This window comes from Muntiacus reevesi, chromosome 4 (assembly GCF_963930625.1).
Source record: "Muntiacus reevesi chromosome 4, mMunRee1.1, whole genome shotgun sequence".
In the NCBI taxonomy this organism is placed as follows: Eukaryota; Metazoa; Chordata; class Mammalia; order Artiodactyla; family Cervidae; genus Muntiacus; species Muntiacus reevesi.
Genome location: NC_089252.1, coordinates 156,413,116 through 156,439,458, shown reverse-complemented (window position 1 = coordinate 156,439,458; position 26,343 = coordinate 156,413,116). Strand labels below are relative to the sequence as shown.

The following is a 26,343-nucleotide window of genomic DNA, read 5'->3' as shown; positions in this document are numbered from 1 at the left end:
AATAAACACTTTATTAAAATTTGAAAACCTGAATCAGCACATTTTACATTAGATATCACAAGTGGACTTGTGATATAACAATCATTTCAACACACTGGTTTCGCCTCACCCACCAATTAGATTGGCCCTGTCTGTGATCCTTGTTTTACAGGACTACAAAAAAGCACAACAAAAATTCACTTTCTACGCTTTAAACTTGTCAAATTTAAATGCCTAGAAAAGGGCAGCACAAACAAAAGATTTTCAGAAATAGGATAGATGTTAAATTAGGTTGATGAACTAGATTTGTACATAGGATTATTACTGAATTGCATTGTTTGAAAGATTGGTGCTAGCCTTGTTACAATTCCATACTAAGGCCAGCAGATGTGCCTCAGAAAAGTCATGGTATGCCACGTCCAGGAACAAAAATGTTAGGTGCTATACTGACAGATGAGCTTAATAGATATGATAATAGTGAGGAAAAAATGAAAGTAAATGTTAGAGGGGAGGAAAGAACCAATATTAAAATGTAGCTCAGAAAGCTGATGGCTAACGAGGATTACCATTAAAGTCAAATTCACAAAGGGTATGGATAAATTCAAGTTGGAGTTCCGTAATCAATTCCAACTTAATCTAATGGGCCCTTGGGCCCTAGTTACTACTTTAACTAATTCACTCTTCTGAAATTGCCACTGAATAGTTCATTATAACGCAAGTAATTAAAAAAAAAAAGTCCCCAAAACAAATGGTTTACTAAGTAAAATCCAATTTTACATAATTTGTATTCTTCTAATGAATAATTTTAACCAGTATGTATAGGGGAAAGCTTCTGAGAACATAGGAGCTTTTCCCCAATAACCAGATTCTCAGCAAATATCATGACTTTTCTCTAACCCATATTCTGTCACCTGGGATCTTAAAAGTCTCCTCTTGGAACAATCTTACATAGTTCTTATGACAATTTGAAATTCTGTATTAAATTGTGAATTTATTTAATGTGTTGCTTCCTCCACCAGCCTGTATACATTATTAAGCCAAGAACCATGTCTCCTGTATTCACTGATACGTATCTAGTACAAAATCAACCATCAAAAATGGGTTTAACATCGAATGAATGAAATACGGTAGAACCCCCACTATTCACTCTGCTTCACCCACAACACACATACAACTTTGAGAATTACTGTGAAAACTAGAAAACGTGGAACTTTAGTATATTCCCTACTTCTTTGCTCCCAGTCCATCCCTGGTCCACTGTACTCTAAGTTGTCAAAGACATACTTCTATTAATGTTCTTATCACATTGCATTGTAACTGACTGCCCTAAAAGGAAATGAACCAGTTGTGTGTCCACTGATCTCTAATAAATGCCAGGTTTATCCTTTGGTTTGCTTTTTAATGAGAATCAAGAAATAGCTTATGAAAAATGACACATTTAGTAGCTCAAAATAAAAGAAACTAACTGATGGCATAAAAAAGAAATTGTAAGAAATCAAATAAAGCCAATAATTACAATGAACAAAATAAGTCACTCTTCTAGTTAAAATTTGGTAAGATTGCTAAACACTGTACAGGTAAGTATCTCCCCAAAGGAGAATTCTATACATTTAATGAAAACAAATCAGCAAGAGTCCTACTATTTGGTTTCCGTATAAAATAATTCTTCACAATCTTTTCAATAAAAAGTCAGAGAGAAATACATACATGATGGTGTTAATGCCTGAGAGCTGTTGGAACATTTGTAGACCACAACCCACAATTAACGCTCGGCGAGTTGGGGGATAACTCAGCATTCTGCAGATCACAGGTCCAGCTTTTTAAAAAAAAAGAAGGAAAAAGAAGGACACATCTATTATTTTTAGCTCCCACAGTAATTATTCCCATTAGGATAAATTTCCTCAAATCTCTATGGAATCAACACAACTTGGCATTTAAAAATAGAACGTGTGTACTTTTATAGAAATAGGGGCATAATATATTTTTGAAAACAGTTTATATTTGAGTTGAAACTATAAAATCAAAGAGAGAGAATTCAAGTTAAAACATTTTATGGATACTAGGGGGAAGATCTACATAACTGTAATGGTTAGAAATTCTTTTTCCTTAAATTCCTATGAGCCGTAATAACCACTCTGTTCTTCTGCTTCCCAGGCCATTAATTACTATTTAAAATCCACTCAATGTAGGACAACTTACAAAGTCACTGGAAAAATTGCTTTAATCAACTGAAAGAATGGCATTCATTAAAAAACAATTAAACAAGGAACAGAATTTATTACAATTTATCTGACTAAAGTAACAAAATTCATTCCAATGTATTTAACTAAAGTTAAGGAATCTGACTGTGATATCAGACTTAGTTATGACTGAAATGAATATTATTAATAAAAATACCCAAAAGATAATATAGAGATAAAATTTAAAATCTATTTTATATGGGTATATGTATGATATTTCTAGGTTTTTTAACAGTTTCCTAGTGGTATTCAATGAAAATTTCAAAATAAAAATGAGCTCTCAAAATGGGTGTCTCTATATCAGAATCTAGACCAATTCTGAAAAGCTCTAGATCTGAACCCTTAGGCCTTAAGTAAGGTAACTAACCAATTGAGGCCTATCATTTGGCCATAACTACCAAAAGTGCCCCTTCTATTCCCAGAAGTGCTGTTACACCTTCACAGAGGCAGGCTGTAGAGTGTCATTATGGTGCCAGAGTTGACTAAAAGGACCTTTGGTATTCCTGCTCTATAAGAAATAGCCTGCGACCACTAGGATGCTAATTGCTTCATTGGAGGAATTTTTCCTGGAGGCTACTTTTTTTTTTTTTTTTAAAGTAAACCCTAAACCAAGTCATTGGAAGGACTGATGTTGAAGCTGAAACTCCAATATTTTGGCCACCTGATGAGAAGAGCTGACTCATCTGAAAAGACCCTGATACTGTGAAAGATTGAAGGCAGGAGAAAGGGACGACAGAGGATGAGATCATTGGATGGCATCACCGACTCAATGGACATAGGTTGGGTAGACTCCAGCAATTTGTGATGGACAGGGAGGCCTGGTATGCTGTGGTTTATGGGGTCACAAAGAGTCGGACACGACTAAGCAACTGAATGGATGCTGATAATGAAACCAAATCAGGTAAAAATTTGGGAATATTTCACTATTTTGGAAACTTCTGGAAATCTAATATTCCAGTTCATAGAAATGGAATAGAATGTGCTATTGTCTCAGCAATAAAAGTTAATACAGAATGTCAAGACAGGGCATTAATTAGTATTGAACATTACTGGGTGAAGATATTCATCTCTACATAGGAATGATTATAATCACATGAAGACTTGATTGACTTCCAACAATTTTGTCTCTAGATGGTAAGACTGTACATATCCATTTAGAAAGCAGGCTAAGAGTGTTATAAATATCAAGTTGTTTTATATTCAAGTAAAGTTTTAAGAAGGTTGTTTCAAATAGGTAAATTTTATGACAATATAGAAATATATCTGGATCAGTTCTCTGAAAAGCAGGCTCATCTACAAACTTAGAAATCTATGAATGAGCCACAAAATAAGGACTGTGCATACCATCACATAAATATCTACCTATTTCCATAAATCAAAAAATTCAAATAAAAGATTATTCAGTGGCTAAGTTGTAGCTGATTGTTTGTTATCCCATGAACTGTAGCACCCAGGATCCTATGTCTTTACAGAATCAGACTTTACTTTCACCATCAGACACATCCATAGTTGAGCATTGCTTACGCTTTGGCCCATTACTTAATTCTTTCAGGAGTATTTAGTGATTGCCTTCCATCCAACCCCAGTAGCATAGTGGACACCTTCCCACCTGGGGGGCTCATCTTCCATTGTAATATATCTGTGCCTTTTCATACTGTTAATGGGGTTCTTTCAGCAAAGATAACAGAATGGGATGCCATTTCCTCCTCCAGTGGACCATGTTTTGTCAGAACTCTTCACTATGACACATCCGCCTTGGGTGGTCTTGTATAGCATGGTTCAAAGCTTCATTGAGTTACACAAGCCCTTTGGCCATGAAAAGAATATGATCCAAGAAGAGGAATATATTATAATTTACTTTATATACCATGAAAAAATTTAAAGACAACAACTATGATGTTGTGACAAAGAGAACAACAACGACAAAAACCCAAACCCCTTTTTCAGCTTTTAGGAAACTCCACAGATGAGAAACTGGTCTTCTGCAAGAAATCTATCATAATCTTTGGATAGATGTATCTATTTTTTCTATTAACCCGTTTCATGACTTGACAGACAGTTTAAGCAATACTGATTTGGGAGGGAAGAAAAATAAAGAGAAAATGATGACAAATTAGGGTTAAAGTTTTATTTGCCAAAATATCAAGAGATAAATTATCACACAACATCACATATTTGTTTCCTAGTTGTTTTTTTTTTTATATCTGGGTTTTGAAAAACAGAGCTGGAGTAACTAGATTCCTTGACTTTAAACTATACATTTCCTAGTTGTTTTTTTTTTTTTTTTAATATCTGGGTTTTTAAAAACAGAGCTGGAGTAACTAGATTCCTTGACTTTAAACTATACTCCAAAGCTACAGGAATCAAAACAGCATGGTACTGGCACAAAATCAGAAATATAGAGCAATGGAACATAATAGAAAGTCCAGAGATAAACACAAGCACCTACAGTCATCTAATCTATGATAAAGGAGGTGAGAAATGGACATGGAACAACAGACTGGTTCCAAATTGGGAAAGGAGTATGTCAAGGGTGTATATTGTCACCCTGCTTAACTACCTTATATGCAGAGGACATCATGGCAAATGCTGGGCTGGATGAAACACAAGTTGGAATGAAGATTGCCAGGAAAAATAGCAATAACCTCAGATATGCAGATGACACCACCCTTATGGCAGAAAGTGAAGAGGAACTGAAGAGCCTCTTGAGGAAAGTGAAAGAGGATAGTGAAATGCTGGCTTAAAAATCAACATTCAAAAAACGAAAATCATGGTATCTGGTTCCATCATTCATTCATTCATTTCAGTTGCTCATTCCTGTCCAACTCTCTGCAACCCAATGGACTGCAGCACACCAGGCCTCCCTGTCCATCACCAACTCCCAGAATTTACTCAAACTCATGTCCATTGAGTTGGTGATGCCATCCAACCATCTCTTTCTCTGTTGTTCCCTTCTCCTCCCACCTTTAATCTTTTGCAGCATCACGGTCTTTTCCAGTGAGTCAGCTCTTTGCATCAGGTGGCCAAAGTATTGGAGTTTCAGCTTCAGGATCAGTCCTTCCAATGAACAACCAGGACTGATCTCCTTTAGGATGGACTGGTTGGATCTCGAAAGTCTTCTCCAACACCACAGTTCAAAAGCATCAATTCTTCCGCACTCAGCTTTCTTTATAGTCCAACTCTCACATCCATACATGACTACTGGAAAAACAACAGCTTTGACTAAGACAGCCCTTTGTTGGCAAAGCAATCTCTCTGCTTTTTAATAAGCTGTCTAGGTTGGTCGTAAGTTTTCTTTCAAGGAGCAAACATCTTTTAACTTCACGGCTGTAGTCACCATCTGCAGTGATTTTGTAGCCCAAGAAAATAAAGTCTGCCACTGTTTCCACCATTTCCCCATGTATTTGCCATGAAGTGATCAGACTGGATGCCACGATCTTAGTTTTCTAAATGTTGAGATTTATGCCAAATTTTTCATTCTCTTCTTTCACTTTCATCAAGAGGCTCTTCAGTTCTTCTTCACTTTCTGCCATAAGGGTGGTGTCATCTGCACATCTAAAGTTATTGATATTTCTCCCCACAATCTTGATGCCAGCTTGGGCTTCATCCAGTCCAGCGTTTCTCATGATGTACTCTACATACAAGTTAAATAAGCAGGGTGACAATACACAGCCTTGACGTACTCCCTTCCTGATTTGGAACAAGTCTATTGTTCCATGTACAGTTCTAACTGTTGCTTCCTGACCTGCATACAGATTTCTCAAGAGACATATCAGGTGGTCTGGTATCCCCATCTCCTTCATAATTTTCCACAGTTTATTGTGATCCACACAGTCAAAGGTTTTGGCAAAGTCAATAGAGCAGGAGATGTTTTTTCTGGAACTCTCTTGCTTTTTCAATGATCCAACAGACATTGGCAATTTGCTCACTGGTTCCTCTGCCTTTTCTAAATCCAGCTTGAACATCTGGAAGTTCACAGTTCACATACTGTTGAAACCTGGCCTGGAGATTTTGAGCATTACTTTGCTAGTGTGTGAGATGAGTGCAATTGTGCAGTAGTTTGAGCATTCTTTGGCATTGCCTTTCCTTGGGATTGGAATGAAAACTGACTTTTTCCAGTATTGTGGCTACTGCTGAGTTTTCCAAATTTGCTGGCATATTGAGTGTAGCACTTTCACAGTATCATCTTTTAGGATTTGAAACAGCTCAACTGGGATTCCATCACCTCCACTAGCTTTGTTCGTAGTGATGCTTCCTAAGGTCCACTTGACTTCCCATCCATGATGTCTGGTTCTAGGTGAGTGATCACAGCATCGTGAATATATGGGTCTTGAAGATCTTTTTTGTATAGTTCTTCTGTTTATTCTTGCCACCTCTTACTATCTTCTGCTTTTGTTAGGTCCATACATTTTCTTTCCTTTATTGTGCCCATCTTTGCATGAAAAGTTCCCTTGATATCTCTGATTTTCTTAAAGTGATCTCTAGTCTTTCCCATTCCATCTGGTTCCATCACTTCATGGCAAATAGATGGGAAACAATGCAAACAGTTACAGGCTTTATTTTCTAGGGCTCCAAAATCACTGCAGATGGTGACTGTAGCCATGAAAAAAAAGACATTTGCTCCTTGGAAGAAAAGCTAGGACCAACATAGACAACTTATTAAAAGTAGAGACTTTTTGAACTGCATGATCAAACCAGTCAGTCCTAAAGGAAATCAGTCCTGAATGTTCATTGGAAGGACTGATGGTGAAGCTGAAACTCCAATACTTTGGCCACCTGATGCAAAGAACTGACTCACTGGAGAAGACCCTGATGCTGGGAAAGATTGAAGGCAGGAGGAGAAGGGGATGAGAGAGAACAAGATGGTTGGATGGCATCATCAACTCGATGGACATGAGTTTGAGCAATCTCTGGGAGTTGGTGATGGACAGGGAAGCCTGGCGGGCTGCAGTCAACGGGGTTGTAAAGAGTCAGACAAGGCTGAGTGACTGAGCTGAACTGAAAGTTCAGTTCACCACTTCAGTAAGTGGTGCTAGGAGAACTAGACAGCTACATGTAAAAGAATAAATTTAAAACACTCCCTAGCACCACACTCAAAAAATAAACTCAAAATTGATTAAAGACCTAAGTGAAGGCTAGATACTATAGAAATCTTAGAATAGAACACAGGCAGAACACTTTCTGACATAAATTGCATCAAGATCTGTTTTGATATATCTCTGTTTTATTTTGAAAAAAAAAGATATATGGGGCCTAATTAAACTTAAAAGCTTTCGCACAGCAAAGAAACTGTAAATAAAATGAATAGACAACCATATAATGGGAGAAAATATTTGCAAGCAAAGCAGCTGACAAGGGATTAATCTAAGATACAAATATCTCATGCAGCTGAATATAAAAAAAATCAAAAACAGCAAACAATCCAATCAAGAAACGGATGAAAGATCATATTTCTCCAAAGAAGACATACGGATGGCCAAAACACATGCAAAAAGATCACTAATTATTGTAGAAATGCAAATCAAACCACAAAGAGGTATCAACTTCACATAGGTCAGAATGGCCACTATCAAAAAAATCTATAAACAATCAATGGTGGAGAGGATGTGGAGAAAAGAACCTTCTTACACTGTTGGTAGGAATGTAGATTGGTACATATGGAGAAAAGGATCCTTAAAAAACTAAAAGTAGAGCTACCATGTGATCCTGTCATCTGGAGAAAATCATAATTTGAAAAGGTACATACACCTAATGTTCATTACAGCACTATTTACAGTAGCCAGGACATGGAAGCAACCTAAATGTTCATCAACAGAGGAATGCATAAAAAAGATCTGGTACACACACACACACAATGGAATATTACTAAGCCACGAAGCAAAATGAAATAATGTCTTCTCCAGCAACATGGATGGACCTACAGAGTGTCACACTGAAATAATTTAAGTCAGACAGAGAAATACAAAAATCATATGACTTTGTTTACATGTAGAACCTAAAAAAAAAAAAGTTACAAAACGAACTTATTTACAAAACAGAGTCACAGATATAGAAAACAAGATTATGGTTACCAGGGGGAAACAGAGGGAGGGATAAATTGGGAGACAGGGATTAACATATGTACACTACTATATATAAGATAGATAACTAGTAAGAACCTACTGAATATAGGTTCTCAAAACTCTGTAATGACCTATATAGGAAAAGAATCTAATAAAGAGTAGATATATGTATATGTATACCTGATTCACTTTGCTGAATAGCTGAAACTAACACAATACTTTAAATCAACTATACTCCAATAAAAATGAAAAACAAGGTTACAGCTAAAACATATGGTTACATCTGGGTTTTAGGCTTTCTTTTGGTTTGGAATTCCTGATAATAATAAACGATGGTAGTTCCTTTATTATACTGAAATATTTTTTAAAGCTAAATTTTGGTCATAGCAGCTGTACATCTGATTATGCATAAACAGATTTAAAGAATTTTCTTTCATTAAAATTATAAACCGAGTTTTATCAGGCAGTAAAACTAACTTCATGAATGCAAACCATTAATCTTCAATTCATGCAAGCCATGAGGCAAGAAATATTCAAATATATTAATTGGTAGAATGTGAAAATTTAAACTGTCATGTTCTACTTATAAAATTCCTTTTGAGTTTTGTAATTAAAAACATTTTAGGTACACAAACATTTCACAGTTTATTGTTAACAAAACATTTGTCTTTGAAAAACAGAAATTCCCACACAATAAAAACTAAAACCTCTAGATAACTAAAGCAAAATGGAAATGCAGAATATAAAAAATAATACATAATAAACAATACAGGCAAAAACTCCAAATGGGTTCATCATTCTGAACACCTCATACTAAGTATCAGTAACTTTCACAGTGGTCATCCAGTTGTGGAGGGGCTCTGGGAGCAGGGCTGTAAAGAACGGTCTGAAGAGTGTGGCCACTCCTGTGGACAGGCTGACTATGAAGAAGCTGTGCCTACAGAAGTTTCTCCGGGTATGATTAAAAAATGCACTAGACCACACTTTGTATAAAATTCCAGGTCCTGACTTCCATTTTCAGACAAGATGAAGTAACAGTTATCAGATTTACCTCCAATATGCAACAATTAAAAAGCCATGCAAAAACGCATGAAACAATACTTCACATGATGAGAAGGCAAAGAATACGACTCCTGAGATTCAGGAAGTAAATGAGATGAACCCTACAAATGCCCCAGCTAAAATCTGGAGTAAAGCATTCAGGCAGTAATACAGGAGGCTGCAAGACGCGGAGGGGAAGCCAGGCAAGCTGACGGCCACCTTGAGTTGAAACAATGCCACTCAGGACCCAGATGACTAGAGTTCACGGGGCAGAGGGTTGGAGAGACCAGAAGGTCAAAGAGAAGACACCGGAGACATGCAGGACTCTTTGAATTTTCAGTTGAGGACTGATCAGTAAACGTTTTGTGAAGAAACCACCCCAGGCAGGGGAAAGAGTCGCAAGAAAGAACTACAGTAAATGAACTCCAGGAATTTACAGAAGACTAGCATAAGGAGGAATATTCAGAAGTGTTTTACCTCAGTAATATATATATTTAGTCCAAGATTAAACATGGCTTAGACACCATCTAAAACAGTTTAAATTAAAGACTCAAATGCTTCCAAGTGAGTGAGTAGCATCCCAGAACCAAGTTCAACAGTAAGATAAAATTTAATAAATCTGGCATACCATAAAAAATTACCAGGCATGCAAAAAGGTGGGAAAGTACAACTTGTAATGATGAAGAGTTTAATTTAGCAAAAGGAGATAACAGCCCTAAACGTCATTGCACCTAATAAAAGCTTCAAATTATATGAAGCAAAAAGCACAACTGCAAGGGAAAACAGAAGAACCCAAAGTTATACTTAGATATCTCATTACCTCTTTCTGAGTAATAGCAAAAGTAGGCTAAGCAAAGATAATCAGCAAAGATACAGAAGACGTCAACAGCACTATAAACAAACTTGACCTAACATTCAGACAACACCCTATAGAACAAATGTTCTTTTCAACAGTAAATGCATGTTAAATGTCTTAGAACATTTATTGAGATAGATTATATTCTGAGCTCTAAAACTGGTCTCAATTAATTTAAAAGGATTCAAGTCATACAGAGAATGTTCTCTGATTATAATAAAATTAACATACAAATCAATAAATGGAAAGACAATTGGAAAATTCCCCCCAGATCAGAACCTGAATAACAAATTTCCATGGATCAAACAAATTATGGGAAATTAGAAAGTATTCTGAACTAAAATAATATGAAAATGCATCTTACAAAAATTTGTGGAATGGAGCTAAAGTAGAATACAGGAAAATTTATAGCAATGAACTTGGCTTCCACCTTACAAAATCAAAAGAGGGACAAAAGAAACTCCCCAAAAGCACAAGATAAAATAATAATAAAGATCAGAATGGAAATCCATGAAATAGATAAGGAGACAACTGAGAAAAAAAGCAATCAAATGAAACCAAAATCTGACTCACTGAAAATATCAATAAAATTGATAAACTTTGAGCCAGATTGTGGAAGGCTGAATAATGGCCCCTCAAAAGATATAAATCCTCTAATCCCTAGAGCTTGTTAATGTTACCTCAGATGTCAAAAAATAGTGTTTGTGGATGTGAGTAAGGATTTTGCATATGGGAAGATAATCCTGGATTATTCCAGTTGGGCCTAAAAGTTACCACATGTAACTCTATAAGAGGGAGGCAAAAAGATTCAGACAGAATAGGAGAATGCAATGTGATCATGAGTGTATATGTTGAATTGATGTAGCCCTAAGCCAAGGAATGCTGGTTAATATGTAAGTATTTATTTAAAGCAAGAAACAGATTTCCCTCTGGAGTCTCTAGTGGGTGCATGGCCCTGCAGATACTTTGATTTAAACCTAGTAAAACTTATTTTGAACCAGACTGTGAGAACAAATTTCTATTGTTTTACGTTAACAAGCTTGTGGCAATCTGTTACAACACCCATAGAAAAAGATCAGGGAAAAAAAAGAGAGAAGACACAAATCACCAACATCATAAATGAAGGAACTAAAATCAATACAGATATCCACAGATATTTAAGGACAATAAAAGAGCATTATGAACAATTTTATGGCATTATATTCAACATCTTGGATATAACAGACAAATAACCTAAAAGAGAATCTTCCAAAGCTATCTCAAGACACAGCTTGACTATATATAGCCTTATAAGCTATTTAAAATACTGAATTCATAGTACTCTGAACTTTCTGCTAATTGGAAGTGGTTTGACAGGAAGTAGACCAGTGGTTCCATATGGAGGGAAGAGTTACAAAGGGGGACAAAGCAAAGTCTTTGAGAGACATGGATACGTGTTCACTATTTTGATTGTAGTGAGGGTTTCACAGTATATACATGTATCAAAATTTCTCAAATTACAAGCTTTATCTATGGGCCAGTTATTGTATGTAAATTATACCTCAATAGAGCTGCTAAAGACCTCATAACTTCACAAATAAAGAGACTTTAGATGTCCAGAGGACTGAAATGATGAAATGGATGGTAAGGAGAAAATTCAGATATTCAAAGTCCATGACCGTCACTAAAATAACGTCACAGAGGAGTTATTAACTAGAAGAAACAACAGTGTTTGTTTAAACTGGACCACTAAAGTCAATTGTGAGATAGTCAAGTGAGAACTGTCAAGGATGCAGGATCCTTAGAAGTTCTTCAAGGTTTTCCTTGCTCTTACTAACCTCTTTCTGTTGTTATATATATATACACGTGTGTGTGTGTGTGTGTGTGTGTGTGTGTGTATATGTGTGTATTTTATCATGTACTAAAGAAAACTTAAGGAAGAACAAGTAGAACGTATGTCTGATGAATTGCAGATGCAAACTGTGAGAGGCTTCCTCACTGCGAGTAGTCTTCAGAGGCTAAATTGTTACAGGGAAGGATGCCTCTATGGAGAAAGTAGGGCCTTCAGTAGGGACAAGATAAGCAACGCTCAGCTTCAAATATTACTCTCTCTGCTCCTCAATCTGAGACCCTACCGATTGGGCTACAATCAAGCACAGTTAAGGATGCAACACCACATCTTCTTCTGAAGGCAGCTAGAGAAGGCCATTCTCATACCCTGCAAACTTTCAGGAGACAGAAAGTGTGCTGGCCACAATGACCCCAAAGCTCAATGACCATTTCCAAGTCTTCTCCCCAACCAGGCAAAAAAGCTTGACAGTCTGCTATCTAGCTACTACCAGTGCATGTTTGGGGCAGTCATATTTAATTATTTTATCAATCACCAAGTATCTCTATCAGCTTGAGCTGCTAGAACAAAATACCATAGACTGTGTGGCTTAAACAGCAGACATTTATTCCATAGTCTTATTCCATAGACTTATTCCATAGTCCCCAAGGCCAGGAACCCAAAGGTCAAGGTGCTGGCAGACTCAGTTCCTGGAGATAGCTCTTTTCCTGGCTTGCAGAGGGCCATCTTCACACTGTATGCTCCCATGGCCTTTCACCAATACATGTGCAGAGAGAAAAAGGAAGGGAGGAAAGGAGGGAGGAATGGAAGAAGGCAGGAGGTGGGGTTGGGAGAGGGGGAGAGAAAGAGAGCCAGAGAGGTGTCTGCTTTCTTCATGAGAGAAGGTCCTACTCTCATGACCTCAACTAAACTAATTACCTCCCAAAGGTCCCATCTTCAAATACCATCCCATTAGGCATTTAAAGCTTCAATATATAAATTTTGGGGTGACACAAACATTCAGTCCCGTAGCACCAACAGTATTAGACACCTGTTCAAATCTCAGTGAATCTCCTAGTATTTCAATAGCTCTTCCTGCCTTATGAATCATTTTTCATCATCAAAAGAGTCTTACCAATAAGAAAGAACATGGACTATTAATGAGGAAAGAAGCACATAGAGTTTAGGCAACTATCCAAAGGTCACAAACTAATAAGTATGGTATGTAGGGCTGAGAATTGATCTAACTTCTGTTCATGCCATAAATGTCAAGAAACTTTATATGTATACTTAAAGGAGCTGATTGTCCTTAGCATAAAAAACTAACAAATATGAACATGATGAGTAACAAAACACAAAACTAAAGCACTTTCAAGATACAGGAATATACATACTCGGTGTTTATGAGACTCCAATCCCTCAGTCTCTTCTTTTGCTTTCATCTTTTTAATGGCCTTACTTGCCTGCAGCCACGAAATTAAAAGACGCTTATTCCTTAGAAGGAAAGTTATGACCAACCTAGATAGCATATTAAAAAGCAGAGACATTACTTTGCCAACAAAGGTCCATCTAGTCAAGGCTATGGTTTTTCCAATGTATGGATGTGAGAGTTGGACTATAAGGAAAGCTGAGTGCCGAAGAATTGATGCTTTTGAACTGTGGTGTTGGAGAAGACTCTTGAGAGTCCCTTGGACTGCAAGGAGATCCAACCAGTCCATCCTGAAGGAGATCAGTCCTGGGTGTTCATTGGAAGGACTGATGCTGAAGCTGAAACTCCAATACTTTGGCCAATTGATGCCAAGAACTGACTCACTGGAAAAGACTCTGATGCTGGGAAAGATTGAGGGCAGGAGGAGAAGGGGACGACAGAGGATGACGGCTGGATGGCATCACCAACTCAGTGGACAAGGATTTGGGTAGACTCTGGGAGTTGGTGATGGACAGGGAGGCCTGGCGTGCTGTAGCTCATGGGGTCACAAAGAGTTGGACACAACTGAGCAACTAAACTGAACTGAACTGAACTGCCATTATCCCCAGCCTTAATTATCAAGTTATCTATTTCAAATCATTCATTTCAATCTGTTTTTCTCCATTCCTATATCTAGGGAGTTGAGCATCACTTACAAATAATTAGGAAAACAGGCCATCCTGGTTTGACGCCAAATTAAGTATTTCTATGAGTCAGGCCCTCCATGCTGGCCAGAGGCTCTCCATTCATCTCAAGCTGGCTTTCAATTATATTCCCACAACATCTATTTCAAATACTCTGCCTCCTTGGAATTCTGTTACTCTCTGCAGCCTCTCAGACCAAATATTCCCTAGTCCACTTATCACACCTGAAGCACCAACCATGAGCCTACTCTTTGCTAGGTACAGAAACAGAAAGAGGCTCTGCCCTGGAAGACTTCATAATATTGGGGTGGGGAGGGAGTGACACACAGAAATGAAACAAGCTACTGCACACCAGTTTAAGGGCTCTAACAGAGGAACATGTAAAGTATTATGAAACTGAGGAATAGGGAAGAACCCAGAAAGGGTGTGCAAGCTTAAGGACATGTAAAGAGAAGTCTTTTCTCTCTCCAGACCCTATGTTACCTAATTTCATAATAAAATAGGATATAAAAAAAAAGTGTCATTTGGCTATCATCCCCTCTTCCAACTTCCCATATCCAGTGAGCTGCCAAATTCTAATGAAAATTAATGAATATACACCTGAGTCGTTTCCACAAAATATCAAGAAAATTCTTCTGCCTCCCCAGCTCTCTACTGTCCTGCTTGGCGCTTATCTGTGTCCTTGGTGAGACCGCATGGCAGTGGACAGTACTTGCATAGGTCGCCATGGAAATTCCAGTTCCACTGCTCAGCTGCTGGTGAGGTCTTTCACATGTTATTCAACTTTGCTAAGCCTTTATCTCCTCCTCAGTTAAGTGGACACAGTAGTAGAACTTACAGTTATGAAGATTAGAGATAGTTAGCTTCATGGCATACACTTTGTGTTATGGTTAATTTACTTGTCGCCTTGACTGGGTTACAGAGTACCCAGATATTTGATTAAGTATTATTTCTGGATATGCCTATGAAGGTGTGTCTACATAGGATTAACATTTGAATTGGTAGACTGGGTAAAGCAGATTGCCCTCCTCAATATGGGTTCATGCATGTATGCTAAGTCACTTCAGTCATGTCCAACTCTTTGTGACCCCATGGACTGCAGCCACCAGGCTACTCTGTGCATGGGATTCTTCAGGCAAGAATACTGGAGTGGGCTGCACAAGCTGGACTCAAGTTTGCTAGGAGAAATATCAATAATCTCAGATGTGCAGATGACACCAGCCTTATGGCAAAAGCAAAGAAGAACTAAAGAGCCTCTTGATGAAAGTGGAAGAAGAGAGTGAAACGCTGGGTTAAAAATGAACATTCAAAAAAACAAAGATATGGCATCTGTCCCCCATCACTTCATGGCAAAGAGACAGGGAAACAATGGGAACAGTGATGGACTTTCTTTTCTTGGGCTCCAAAAATCTTTGCAGATGGTGACTGCAGCCATGAAATTAAAAGACGTTCACTCCTTGGAAGAAAAGCTATGACCAACCTAGACAGCATATTAAAAAACAGAGACATTATTTTGCCGACAAACGTCCACATAGTCAAAGCTCTGGTATTTTCAGTAGTCATGAATGCATGTGAGATATGGACCACAAAGAAGCCTGAGCACCAAAGAACTGATGCTTCTGGACTATGGTGTTGGAGAAGACTCTTGAGAGTCCCTTGGACTACAAGGAGATAAAACCATACAATCCTAAAGGAAATCAGTCCTGAATATTCACTGGAAGAACTGATGCTAAAGCTGAAGCACCAATACTTTGGCCACCTGATGCAAAGAGCTGACTGATTAGAAGAGACCCTGAGCTGGGAAAGCTTGAAGGCAGGAGGAGAAGGGGACGGCAGAGGACGAGATGGTTGAATGGCAACACTGACTCAATGAACATGAGTCTGAACAAGCTCCAGCAGATGGTGAAGGACAGGGAAGCCTGGTGTGCTGCAGTCCATTGGGTCGCAAAGAGCTGGACACAGCTGAGCGACTGAACAACAACAACTGAGATCCTAAGTACAGCCATGCTGTTTTTTTCCTTCATTGTGCAGGAGATGATGTTTGTGATTACAAGGTGGTGCTTGGCATACATTCTGTTTGGAAGAATGGACTGCTGCTATTGATAAATTCAATCCCATGTGATTCAATCATTGCTTCACAGTCTGGCAATTATGCCAATACATCCTGAAATTCTTCTAAAGTATCAATTTGCCAATTTGCTGTGTTACGCTAATTGTCTTTAGATATATGCTCGTGAGCTGATCATGGTATTTTATGGCCTGTATACATAGAATGAATAATCTAGTCATTATTATTCTGAGTTGCTAAAGTAAACACTGTTTTCTAAGATAGGACTTAATGCTACTAAAATATTGTTTTTCAAAAATCTACTCTTGTTACTACCAAGAATTTTTAAGGTCTAAAAGTATTTCCTTCATCAGAGGTATCTATATAAACAAAGGCAATCAAAACATAGATCCCCTAAACAAGCAATTCTCAAACAGTATCAAGAGTAAGAGTCTCCAGATATAGGGAAAACCAGACTCAAATCCAGCTCAGCTCTATAGAAACTGTGTGACCTTGGACAGGTTCTTTACCCTTTCTGAGCCTCACATTCCTCATATGAGATAACATCTACTTCACAACTGTGCTCTGATAATTAAAGGTGATAATACAAGTGGAGTATATTGCACCAAAACTCAAATAATGGTGCTAAGATTTCATCCATCAGCTCTATAGAATTTATCCATAGTTGAATACAATTAGAAAGTTTTAAATAAAATATTGTCAGTAAATTGCATAGGGCAAACAAAGAGATTTCATTTTTAAGATTCTGTAAAATAATGTAGTTTCATTAACATAAAAAATAGGTGAATTTTATACTTATAATTTCTATATCTTCTATAAATAATAGTACACGTCTACACAGATTGCTGATAAACACAAGGTGATAAATCAATAGAAATTATATCACAGGCTCCTGTAATAAATGACATTTTTCTCAATTATATATACTGCCAAACTATTGAATTTATCTATTCAAACACAGATAAAGTGGAATGATCCTGTTTCCCTGCTTTCATTTTAAATCACAGGTAGCCTTTCTAGAAACTACATATTTCTACATTACTATTAAACATTTTAAGACAGATGAACTATAGTTCTAAACATCAATTACTTACTTGATTAAAAATGTGTTCATATGGATATTTGAATTCTCTATATATTTAAAGATTTCTATTAACATCTCTTTTTACATCCAAGCATTCAACAAATAAGTACTATTGAGAATAAAGATGAAACTCTAAAACATGATTCATATATTTCATACTGTTCTTTTTTGCTATATTTAGCCTTACATGTGAGAGTTACCATGAATAAAGATACCAAAAAAATAAAAATCAGGCCAAATTAAAGGGCCCATGATCTTACAGTGGGGCAGAATATCTAAAATCATGACTGTTCCACCAGATTCTAGAAGCATGACTGCTGCAAACATATGTGGTACCTTGAAATATAACATTTTAAAGGAAAGAGACAGTGTTTTCTGTCAGTATGATTCTCAGAAAATCACATTTATTCCAAAAATATCCAGGAACAAGAAACAAAAGAGCCACATCTATAAGGTTGTAAATGTACTTATTTTCTAATTCCAAAGCAGTTTTCCAGTCACAACTCTCTTTTCCTACTTTCAATTACCTCTTATAAAAGAAAAAAGATAAAGAAAAATAATTGTATCCTTCCTGTGTTAAAAAATATGTGATAGTTATTAAATATGGAGTAAGAAATAAAGATGTTCTGAGGTGTGGCCAAGATCGCAAAGTAGGTAAACCCTGAAATCCCTCCTCCTCTGGAGACACCAAAATTACAACTACATACAGAGCAACTACTGATGAGAAAGTCTGGAAAAACAGAAGGAAAAAAAAGAAAAGATGTTTACAATTAAAGATATGAAGAAGAAACTACAGTAAGATGGTAAGAGGGGCAGAGACATGGTGTAGTTAAGATCCATACCCAAAGGTGAACATCCCACAAATGGGAGAATCACTACAATTACAGAGGTTCTCCCCAAGGAGTGAGGGGGTCTGAGGTCCTCACTGGGCTCTGCGGCTAGCAAGTCCTACACTCAGAAGGTGAACCCCTAAAATGTTTGACTTTGAAGGCCAGCAGGGTTTAATTTTGGGATAGCCAGAGGGTTGTGGGAAATTGAGAGTCCAGTCTTAAAGGGCACACACAAAGTCTCACATGCTCTGGGGGTGCCCAGGGCAGAAACAGTAATTTGATAGAAGCCCGAGCCAGATCCATTTGCTAATCCTGGAGAGCATTCCAGAGAGGCAGGAGGCTACCAGAGCTCACTCGGGACCCAGACCCTGGCAGCAGCCATTTCTGGAGCTTGTTCTAACACGAGGGGGCTATTGCAGACAAGGACCACTTTGGAATCCTTCTCAGCTTATTAGATCCAGGACCTGGTGCTGCCTACCAGTCTGTTATTACCTGAACTGGGATGCATCAGGCCAAGCATCTACCCAGACAAGGACACAGCCCCAACCACCAACAGGCCTGCTGCCTTAAGACCCCTTGAGCCCACAGATTTCCTGGGACATGGCTTTGTCCACCAGAGGGCCCAGGACACAGCCCTACACAACAGGCAACACACTAGGCCTGGGAACCACAGGGTCCTGTGGTCAGAGATCCCGGGACGCAGTTCAGCCCGTGGGCCTGTACCAGACATGGGGCCAGCTTTACGCACCAGTGGGCAGGCACCAGCCCCAGGATACGAGAGACCCAGGACCCACCCACCAGCAGTCCCATAAATTCTGGGGCCCCCAGGGCCCTAGCACCAGAGACCCCCCCACCCCCACCCAGGATGAGCTTTGTCCAACCCGGCACACGTCCCAGGTCAAGGTGTCACCAACCAGTGGGTATGCACCAGCTGTAGAATCCTCTGTGCTCTGATCCCACCCACCAAGGGATGAACAAGAGCCTCAGGACCACCAGAGGCCCACAGGCTGTGTCAGTACCCAGCCCACAAACCAGCAGGCCGGCACCAGGGCAGGGAACTCAAGCCCTACCCCGCCCACCAGCATGCCAACAACAGCTCTGAGACCCCTCGGGCCAGTTTCCACACAAGGCTGGGCATGGCAACTAACCAAGCCAGAAGCCATAAGTACTTAACAGAATACCTACGGCAGTGAGCTTGTCAAACAGAACAACCCACATGGCCCTCGAGGCGGGCACCCACGGAGTTTGCAGTTCTAGCAGTCAGAGGGAAGGAGGCTGATGGGACACACAGGATGTCTCCTACAAAAGGGTACTTCTCCAAGGCTGTGAAACAGAATCACCTTACTAAATACACAGAAATAAAGACAGGAAATTAGGCAAAACGAAGTGACAGGGAAATACGTTCCAAACGAATGAAATAACCCCAAACAAATGAAATAACCCCAAACGAATGAACAAAATAAAACCCCAAAAGAAAAACTAAGTGAAAACAAGAAATCTACATAATAAAGAGTTTACAGTCATGATGATAAAGATGTTCCAAGAACTTAGGAGAAAAATAGATGAACAGAGTAAGAGGGTAGCAGTTTTTAACAGATTTAGAAAATACTAAGAACTAAAAACTGATGGAGACTATAATAACTGAAATAAAAAATATACTAGAAGGAATTTACAGTGGATTAGATGATACAGAGGAACAGATCAGTGAGCTAGAAGACAGAGCTCTGGAAATCTACTGAAGCTAAACAGAAAAAAAGATAAAAGAAAAAAAACAAAAAACAGAAAATGAAGACGGTTTAACAGACCTCAGCGGTAGCATCAAGTGTACTAATATTCACATTAGAGGGGTCTCAGAAGGAGAAAGCGAGAGAAAGGGGAAGAGGATATATTTAGTCATCTCAGTTTATAAAATTTTAGAAGAAAACAATCACCCAAAAAATGTTCCATACAAATGAACAAATTATATTTCCCAGGTCTGACACAACTTAAACAACAATAAAACCAGCTAACTGGCATAAATACAGCTTCATTTATTCCAGAAAGATATACTAAGAAAAATATAGTACCACAATAATCACTTTAACTTTCTTTTCCACAAAATATTTTGTGACCTACAGGAATCAACTAAACATCCCCTGCTCGTGCGATCAATACTTAAGGCAAATGAATACCGAAAAGGAAGTTTATGCATATTAACAAGCTGGTATATTAGTTTTACTTTGAAAAAGCTATTGGATTTGTGTGAGGAATTGCTCTTTTAATTGCATATCTGTTTATTGCTTCTGTGCTAACGACTCATCTTGCTACTTTAAGCAAGCTGAAAGAACACTGAGATAACTACAAAAGTTGGGAAAGATTAATAAATCTGGGGGAGTTTAAAATACTTTTAAAATTAAGTAATCTAAATGAACAAAAAACAAAAAAAATTCAAAAATAAATTTTCACAAACTTCTATTTATAAATACAGTGATATATATCCCTACCTATCCATCCATCCATCCATCCATCCATCCATCTATCTAAATGAAGGGGCTCAGCTTAGTAAAGGCATGGTTTAGGTTTCTTCATGTATTAGGTTCAGAAATCTCAGTGACCTTTTTTAGCAGCAAGCAATTTTCAGAATTCATGGTCTATAAGGGTGATTTCCTTCAAGATCATAATTTTAAGATAAATCTATGATATATACTAGCCGAACTACAACTCACCACTCAGTGAAATCCAACAAAATAGTCCTACATCCAAAGGAAAGCAAAGGAAAACCAAAGTTCTCAAATAAAATTTAGTTTATTAACTTGAGGCAAATCCCTGAGTACTAAGGGCTGCTTAGGCATCTGGAAAAATGTCTTTTAAATTTTCTTCGCCCGGTTGTTATACACAGCAGTATAACGCATAAAAGCAACATGAAAAGCTATCCTGTGCTATGGTTATCAAAATGGATTTAGTGAAAATGCTGAAGGGATGCTCACCAGTTTTGTTTAAATCAAATTTTGGACATGAGAGGTATGCTAGACAATACAGCACCTATGGGAAACAGGGCTTTCGTGTACACTACAAGGGTGTTAAAACTGTTAAACTCTTCCTTTTTTCCTCATACATACACACATATGTATGTTTGAATATAAATAAATATATGTGTATATGTATATATATGTGTGTGTATTATTTATTTACACACACACACATGCATAGAGAGAAAGGTTTTGTAGTTACAATGATCACCATTACAGAATCTTTGCAGAAATTTAGTTCCTGATCCCCCTTTTTGACCACTTCTTCACTCTTACTTAGATGAGGAAAATGAGATATCATTAAAGATAGAAATAATTTTTTTTTCAAATTGCTACAATTCTGTTCCTTCTTCCATGCTTTTGTTTAATTCATAGGCACATGCCCACAAGACTACAAGTTCTGAAAAACTACAGCAGAATTTCAACAGAGAACAATTGGCAGCAGGAAATGGTAGAAGTGAGTTCCACATATTCTACTCTAGAAATGGTATGGTAAGAATCAGACAAAAAAAAACTGCGCTCAATAAGCACAGCTAGCATCCGTCTATGGGGTCTCACAGAGTCGGACGCAACTGCAGCGACTTAGCAGCAGCAGCATCAAATAATCTGCATCCAGTGCCCGCTAACCTGAGAACAGATGCACATGGTGAACATTTCTGCTGATCAACCCTTCAGCATTTTCACTAAATCCATTTTGATGACCATAGCATAAGACAGCTTTTAATTCCGCTTTTATAGTTAAGCTACTGTGTATAATGATTGGGCAAAGAGAATTCAAAAGACATTTCTTCAGGCGCCCTTGCTTTTAGATGTCTGTGGGTCTCTATCCTTATTTCCTTGGTATTTTTAACTTGTGATTATTTTTCATTAGACAGATTCTTCTAATCTTTTAACATGACACAACCCTAATTTTACTTGATACGGTTTAAGATGCTCCTCTAAATAAATATGGCCCTCGAGGGATGAGGTCAGTATTTGAATGTCTACATATGGCCATTTTATTTTGAGGCATGTCTGTAGTTACCATATGGTCAAGAGCAGTCTGTGAAGGGAGTCAGGATGTGTCTATTTAAAAAACTGACGGAAATTTGATTTTCTACTTAGACATGCTTTGATCTTTCTTCTTTTGAATGCTGAAACTTAGTGTTTTAAAAATGTAACCTGCTCACTGTACCATAAAATTCAATTACAAAATAAAACTAGTTTCTATACATTTCTCAGTTATGCATATATAAAAAGCACAGCATTATTTCATTGTCAGCGATGTGGATATGTTTCTAATCTTGCTACTCAACTTGTTCACGGCTTGCTTAGACTACATCCTGATATGGCTCATGATCCTTTGAATACAAAATTTAAATAGAAGTGAAGCAATGTGTGGTTGAATGCTTTTCAGGGATGTTCTAGAACATCCTGTTCTCTGAGGTTCCTTAAAACAAAAAGATTCTAATACTGTTAAATGAACCTATTTTAGCCAACATTAATGTCAAAAATACATGACTTTTTATGTGAAACATAGCCATGATGTAATTGTTGTGTAGGAGTATAAACAAATGTTGCATTTGAGTGAGGTCTGTATCTATTATAAATTATTCCCATTCATTATTCATCGAGCTACTATAAATGTTTTAGGAAAACATTATTCATCAAGTTACTATAAATGTTTTAGGAAAACAGTGAAAAGTCATTTTTCCAGCACTTTCCTAAAAAGTACTCCTCATAAATATTCCATTTAGCCTATTAGTATAAAGCTTTCACTTTACTCTTATAAAGCCATTTGGTCTTTTAAGGAAAAAGTAATACATCTGTGTGGGAATTGAATGGTTGTAAAGAGACAAAGCAAAATAAATTATTCCTGATTTTTTTAAATGACACATTTAACGAGGAAATGGCATTTTCATAATCTCAAAAATATCTTCTAAAATGATATTTTGACTTAAGCGAGTCATGACTTAAATAGAATACCCATCCACACATACTTTCAACTCACTTTGCAAATTACCTCAAATCAAGCAATACAGGAGGCCCTGTGATGGAAATTCCCGTAACTTACTTAGCTCCTTCCAATATAAAGTTCCTCAGCATCATTACCTGTTTCTCTTCCCCTTCCAGTTCAGTGAAAATAATCCCCGAGCCTCCATACATATGGTCCTGTCTCCTTCTTCCTCTTGGATCTTGGATATTCATTATTCCCCTTTCTTCCCATTCAATCAATTCCTCTATCCCAATTATGCCAAACTACGATCTTATCATTTCTGAAAGAATATCTACACATAATTTCTCGATTCTTGCCACTCTAACTCCCCCAAACTCATCCTCCACCATTCTAGTGAAACAACTCTCTCAAAAGGTCATTAATGATATTCTAATTACTAATACTAATAATTAAGTAGTCATCTCTCTTTGATCTCCTTACATTTCATGTTATGTCCAATTCTTTTGTAAAACTCTCCTTTCCTTTGCTTTCTCTGATAGTACCGAATTTTGTTTCTCCTCTAACATTTCTTTGTTCTATTTCATCGACCCTTGCTGAATCCTGTTCTTTTATCTTCCATATCCATGTAGGTATTCTCCAAGGTTTTACCCCAAGTCCTTTAAACACTACTGTAGCCAATATTTTTTACTTCTAAAACTTCGTCTTTTAATTGAAAAAAATGCACACACACAAAATATTTTACTTATAACTTTGTACTTTTTGATCACCAAAGTAATATATAACAAACGCCTTGATGTTTTAAGAACTAACTTTATATAAACAACATTACTGCACTTGCGCTCCTGAAGAATATTTTCTCCTACTCACACTAACCCCTATACGAAGCCTCAGGTAAGAAAATATGTAAATACCAGTGAAAGTATTATTTCATGTTTCTTCCTCACAGTCAGTGAGAAACATGTAACTGATAGTATTATTCTTGTTCAGGCCGATAGGAGGCTTAGAATCAAGTATGGAACCAATCATTACTGTTTATGCCTTTATGGTCGATAGTATATATCTACACAGTAAATTGTCCCCCGGTATTGACTTTGTCTTCTAATTTCAATTTCCCATATTATTATGTTTTTATTTTTATTTTAGCTTCATTGATTTTCTCAAAGTTCCTCCTTAAGTTTCCCAAAATCATTTAGGAAATAAGACATAACAAAATAAGGAAACAAATAGAAAGAACAGTAGGTACTCAAATTCAAAATCAAATTTGTACACTTACAGTCATACACACAAAAGCAAATATTATATCCTTGCTCTGTGTCCCTTTGTGGAGGGGGGAGGGTAGTAAAAGTTAGGGGAAAAAAGTCTTTCTAGAAATATCACCTCATTTTAGTTTCTCTGCTTCTAAATACTACTTTGGGTTGATCAACAAATATGCTTCTCCAATGTCTTCAAACTATCCCCTACTTCCATTTCATACTTTGTGACCAATTATCAAACTGCAGCCATAATCATTTCACTCCCTTCTTTAAGATATAATTTCATTGTTTCCCCAACACTTGCAGACACTTTAGTATGGAGCTCAAAATAGTCTAGTTTCAAATCAAACTCCCATAATATAACCACACTGAATTTGTCATCACCCAGTTACACATACACTGACATCTCTTTATGCCTTATTCCAAGTTCTCCATGATTCCAGAGTGCTTAAACCAGTGCCAAATTTCCTCATCCCAAATCCTATGCAGCCCTCAAGGTTCAGCTCAAATAGTACCTTATCCAAGGGGACCTTGTCTAATCTGACTCAACTGTAAGAATTACTTGCTTGCTTCTATTTTTCATACTCCTCTCATATCACTTATATTTTTATTTATACAGTGACCATTTTTATGCATTTCTTTATCTATCAATAGGTGTTTAAGCCCTTGACAGCTTAGTCCATGTGTTATAGATATATTTGTCTCCTCAGTGTGGCTTATAGCAAGTGTTCACTGAGAGATTACTGAACTGAATTACTGAAAAGAAAATGGCTTATATAAAATATTTCCTTTAAGTGATATTCGTCTAATAAACATTTATTTTTAAGGCCCAACAGTAACACATAATTTCAAATGTCAAAAGGTACAAGAAGTTTCTTATTCATAAGCTTCCCCATCATTTCAAAATTGGCTTGCATCCTGTGAATATCTCTGGATGGATGAAAATCTCTGGGCTATAGATTCTTTATGGCAATAAGTAAATAAATATGTGGTTCCTCTCATTACCTTATGACTCACCAAAAATATTGTGTGTGTGTGTTAAGCCACTTCAGTCCTCTCTGACTCTTTGTGACCCTATAGACTATAACCTGCCAGGCTCTTCTGCCCATAGGATTCTTCAGGCAAGAAGAATACTGGAGTGGGTGGCCATGCCCTCCTCAAAGATTTCCTGACCCAGGGGTCGAACCTCATTTCTTATGTTTCCTGCATTGGAAGGTGGGTTTCTTACTACTAGCGCTGCCTGGGAAGCCTAAAATATACTATATATAAATTATACTTATAATTTATATTAGGAGTTGGAGCAATATATATGTCAACAATGAAAAATAAAGATAGTTAATACGTGTAAGACTGACTGTGATGCCCTCAGGTTGTTTCCATTCAGTTCAGTCGCTCAGTCGTGTCTAACTTTGTGACCCCATGGACGGCAGACAGCCACAATTCCCTGTCCATCAACATCTCCCGAAGGTTACTCAAACTCATGTCCATCGAGTAGATAATGGCATCCAACCATCTCATTCTCTGTTGTCCCCTTCTCCTCCCACCTTCAATCATTCCCAGCATCAGGGTCTTTTCAAATGAGTCAGTTCTTCGCACCAGGTGGCCAAGGTACTGGAGTTTCAGCTTTAGCATCAGTCTTACCAATGAATATTCAGGACTAATTTCCTTTAGGATGGACTGGTTGGATCTCCTTGTAGTCCAAGGGGCTCTCAAGAATCTTCCCCAACACCACAGTTCAAAAGCATCAATTCTCTGGCACTCAGCTCTTTATGGTCCAACTCTCACATCCAGACATGACTACTGGAAAAAGCATAGCTTTGAATAGATGGACCTTTGTCAGCTAAGTAAAGTCCCTGATTTTTAAAAAGCTGTCTAGGTTGGTCATGGCTTTTCTTCCAAGTAGCAAGTGTCTTTTAATTTCATGGCTGCAGTCACCATCTGCAGTGATTCTGTAGCCCCCCAAAATAAAGTCTCTCACTGTTTCCACTGTTTCCCCATCTATTTGCCATGAAACGATGGGACCAGATGCCATGATCTTAGTTTTCCCGAATGCTGAGTTTTAAGTCA

At 37.6% G+C, this 26,343-nt stretch overlaps 1 protein-coding gene across 1 annotated transcript in view; it reads right to left on the bottom strand.

Annotated features, from left to right (window-relative positions):
- Positions 1-26,343, bottom strand: part of SLC2A13 (solute carrier family 2 member 13) — a 484,362-nt gene that overhangs the window by 272,165 nt on the left and 185,854 nt on the right. The window contains exon 4 of the mRNA XM_065934615.1: positions 1,687-1,795. Coding sequence (XP_065790687.1) covers positions 1,687-1,795 — 109 coding nt within the window. The remainder of the gene's footprint in view (positions 1-1,686; positions 1,796-26,343) is intronic.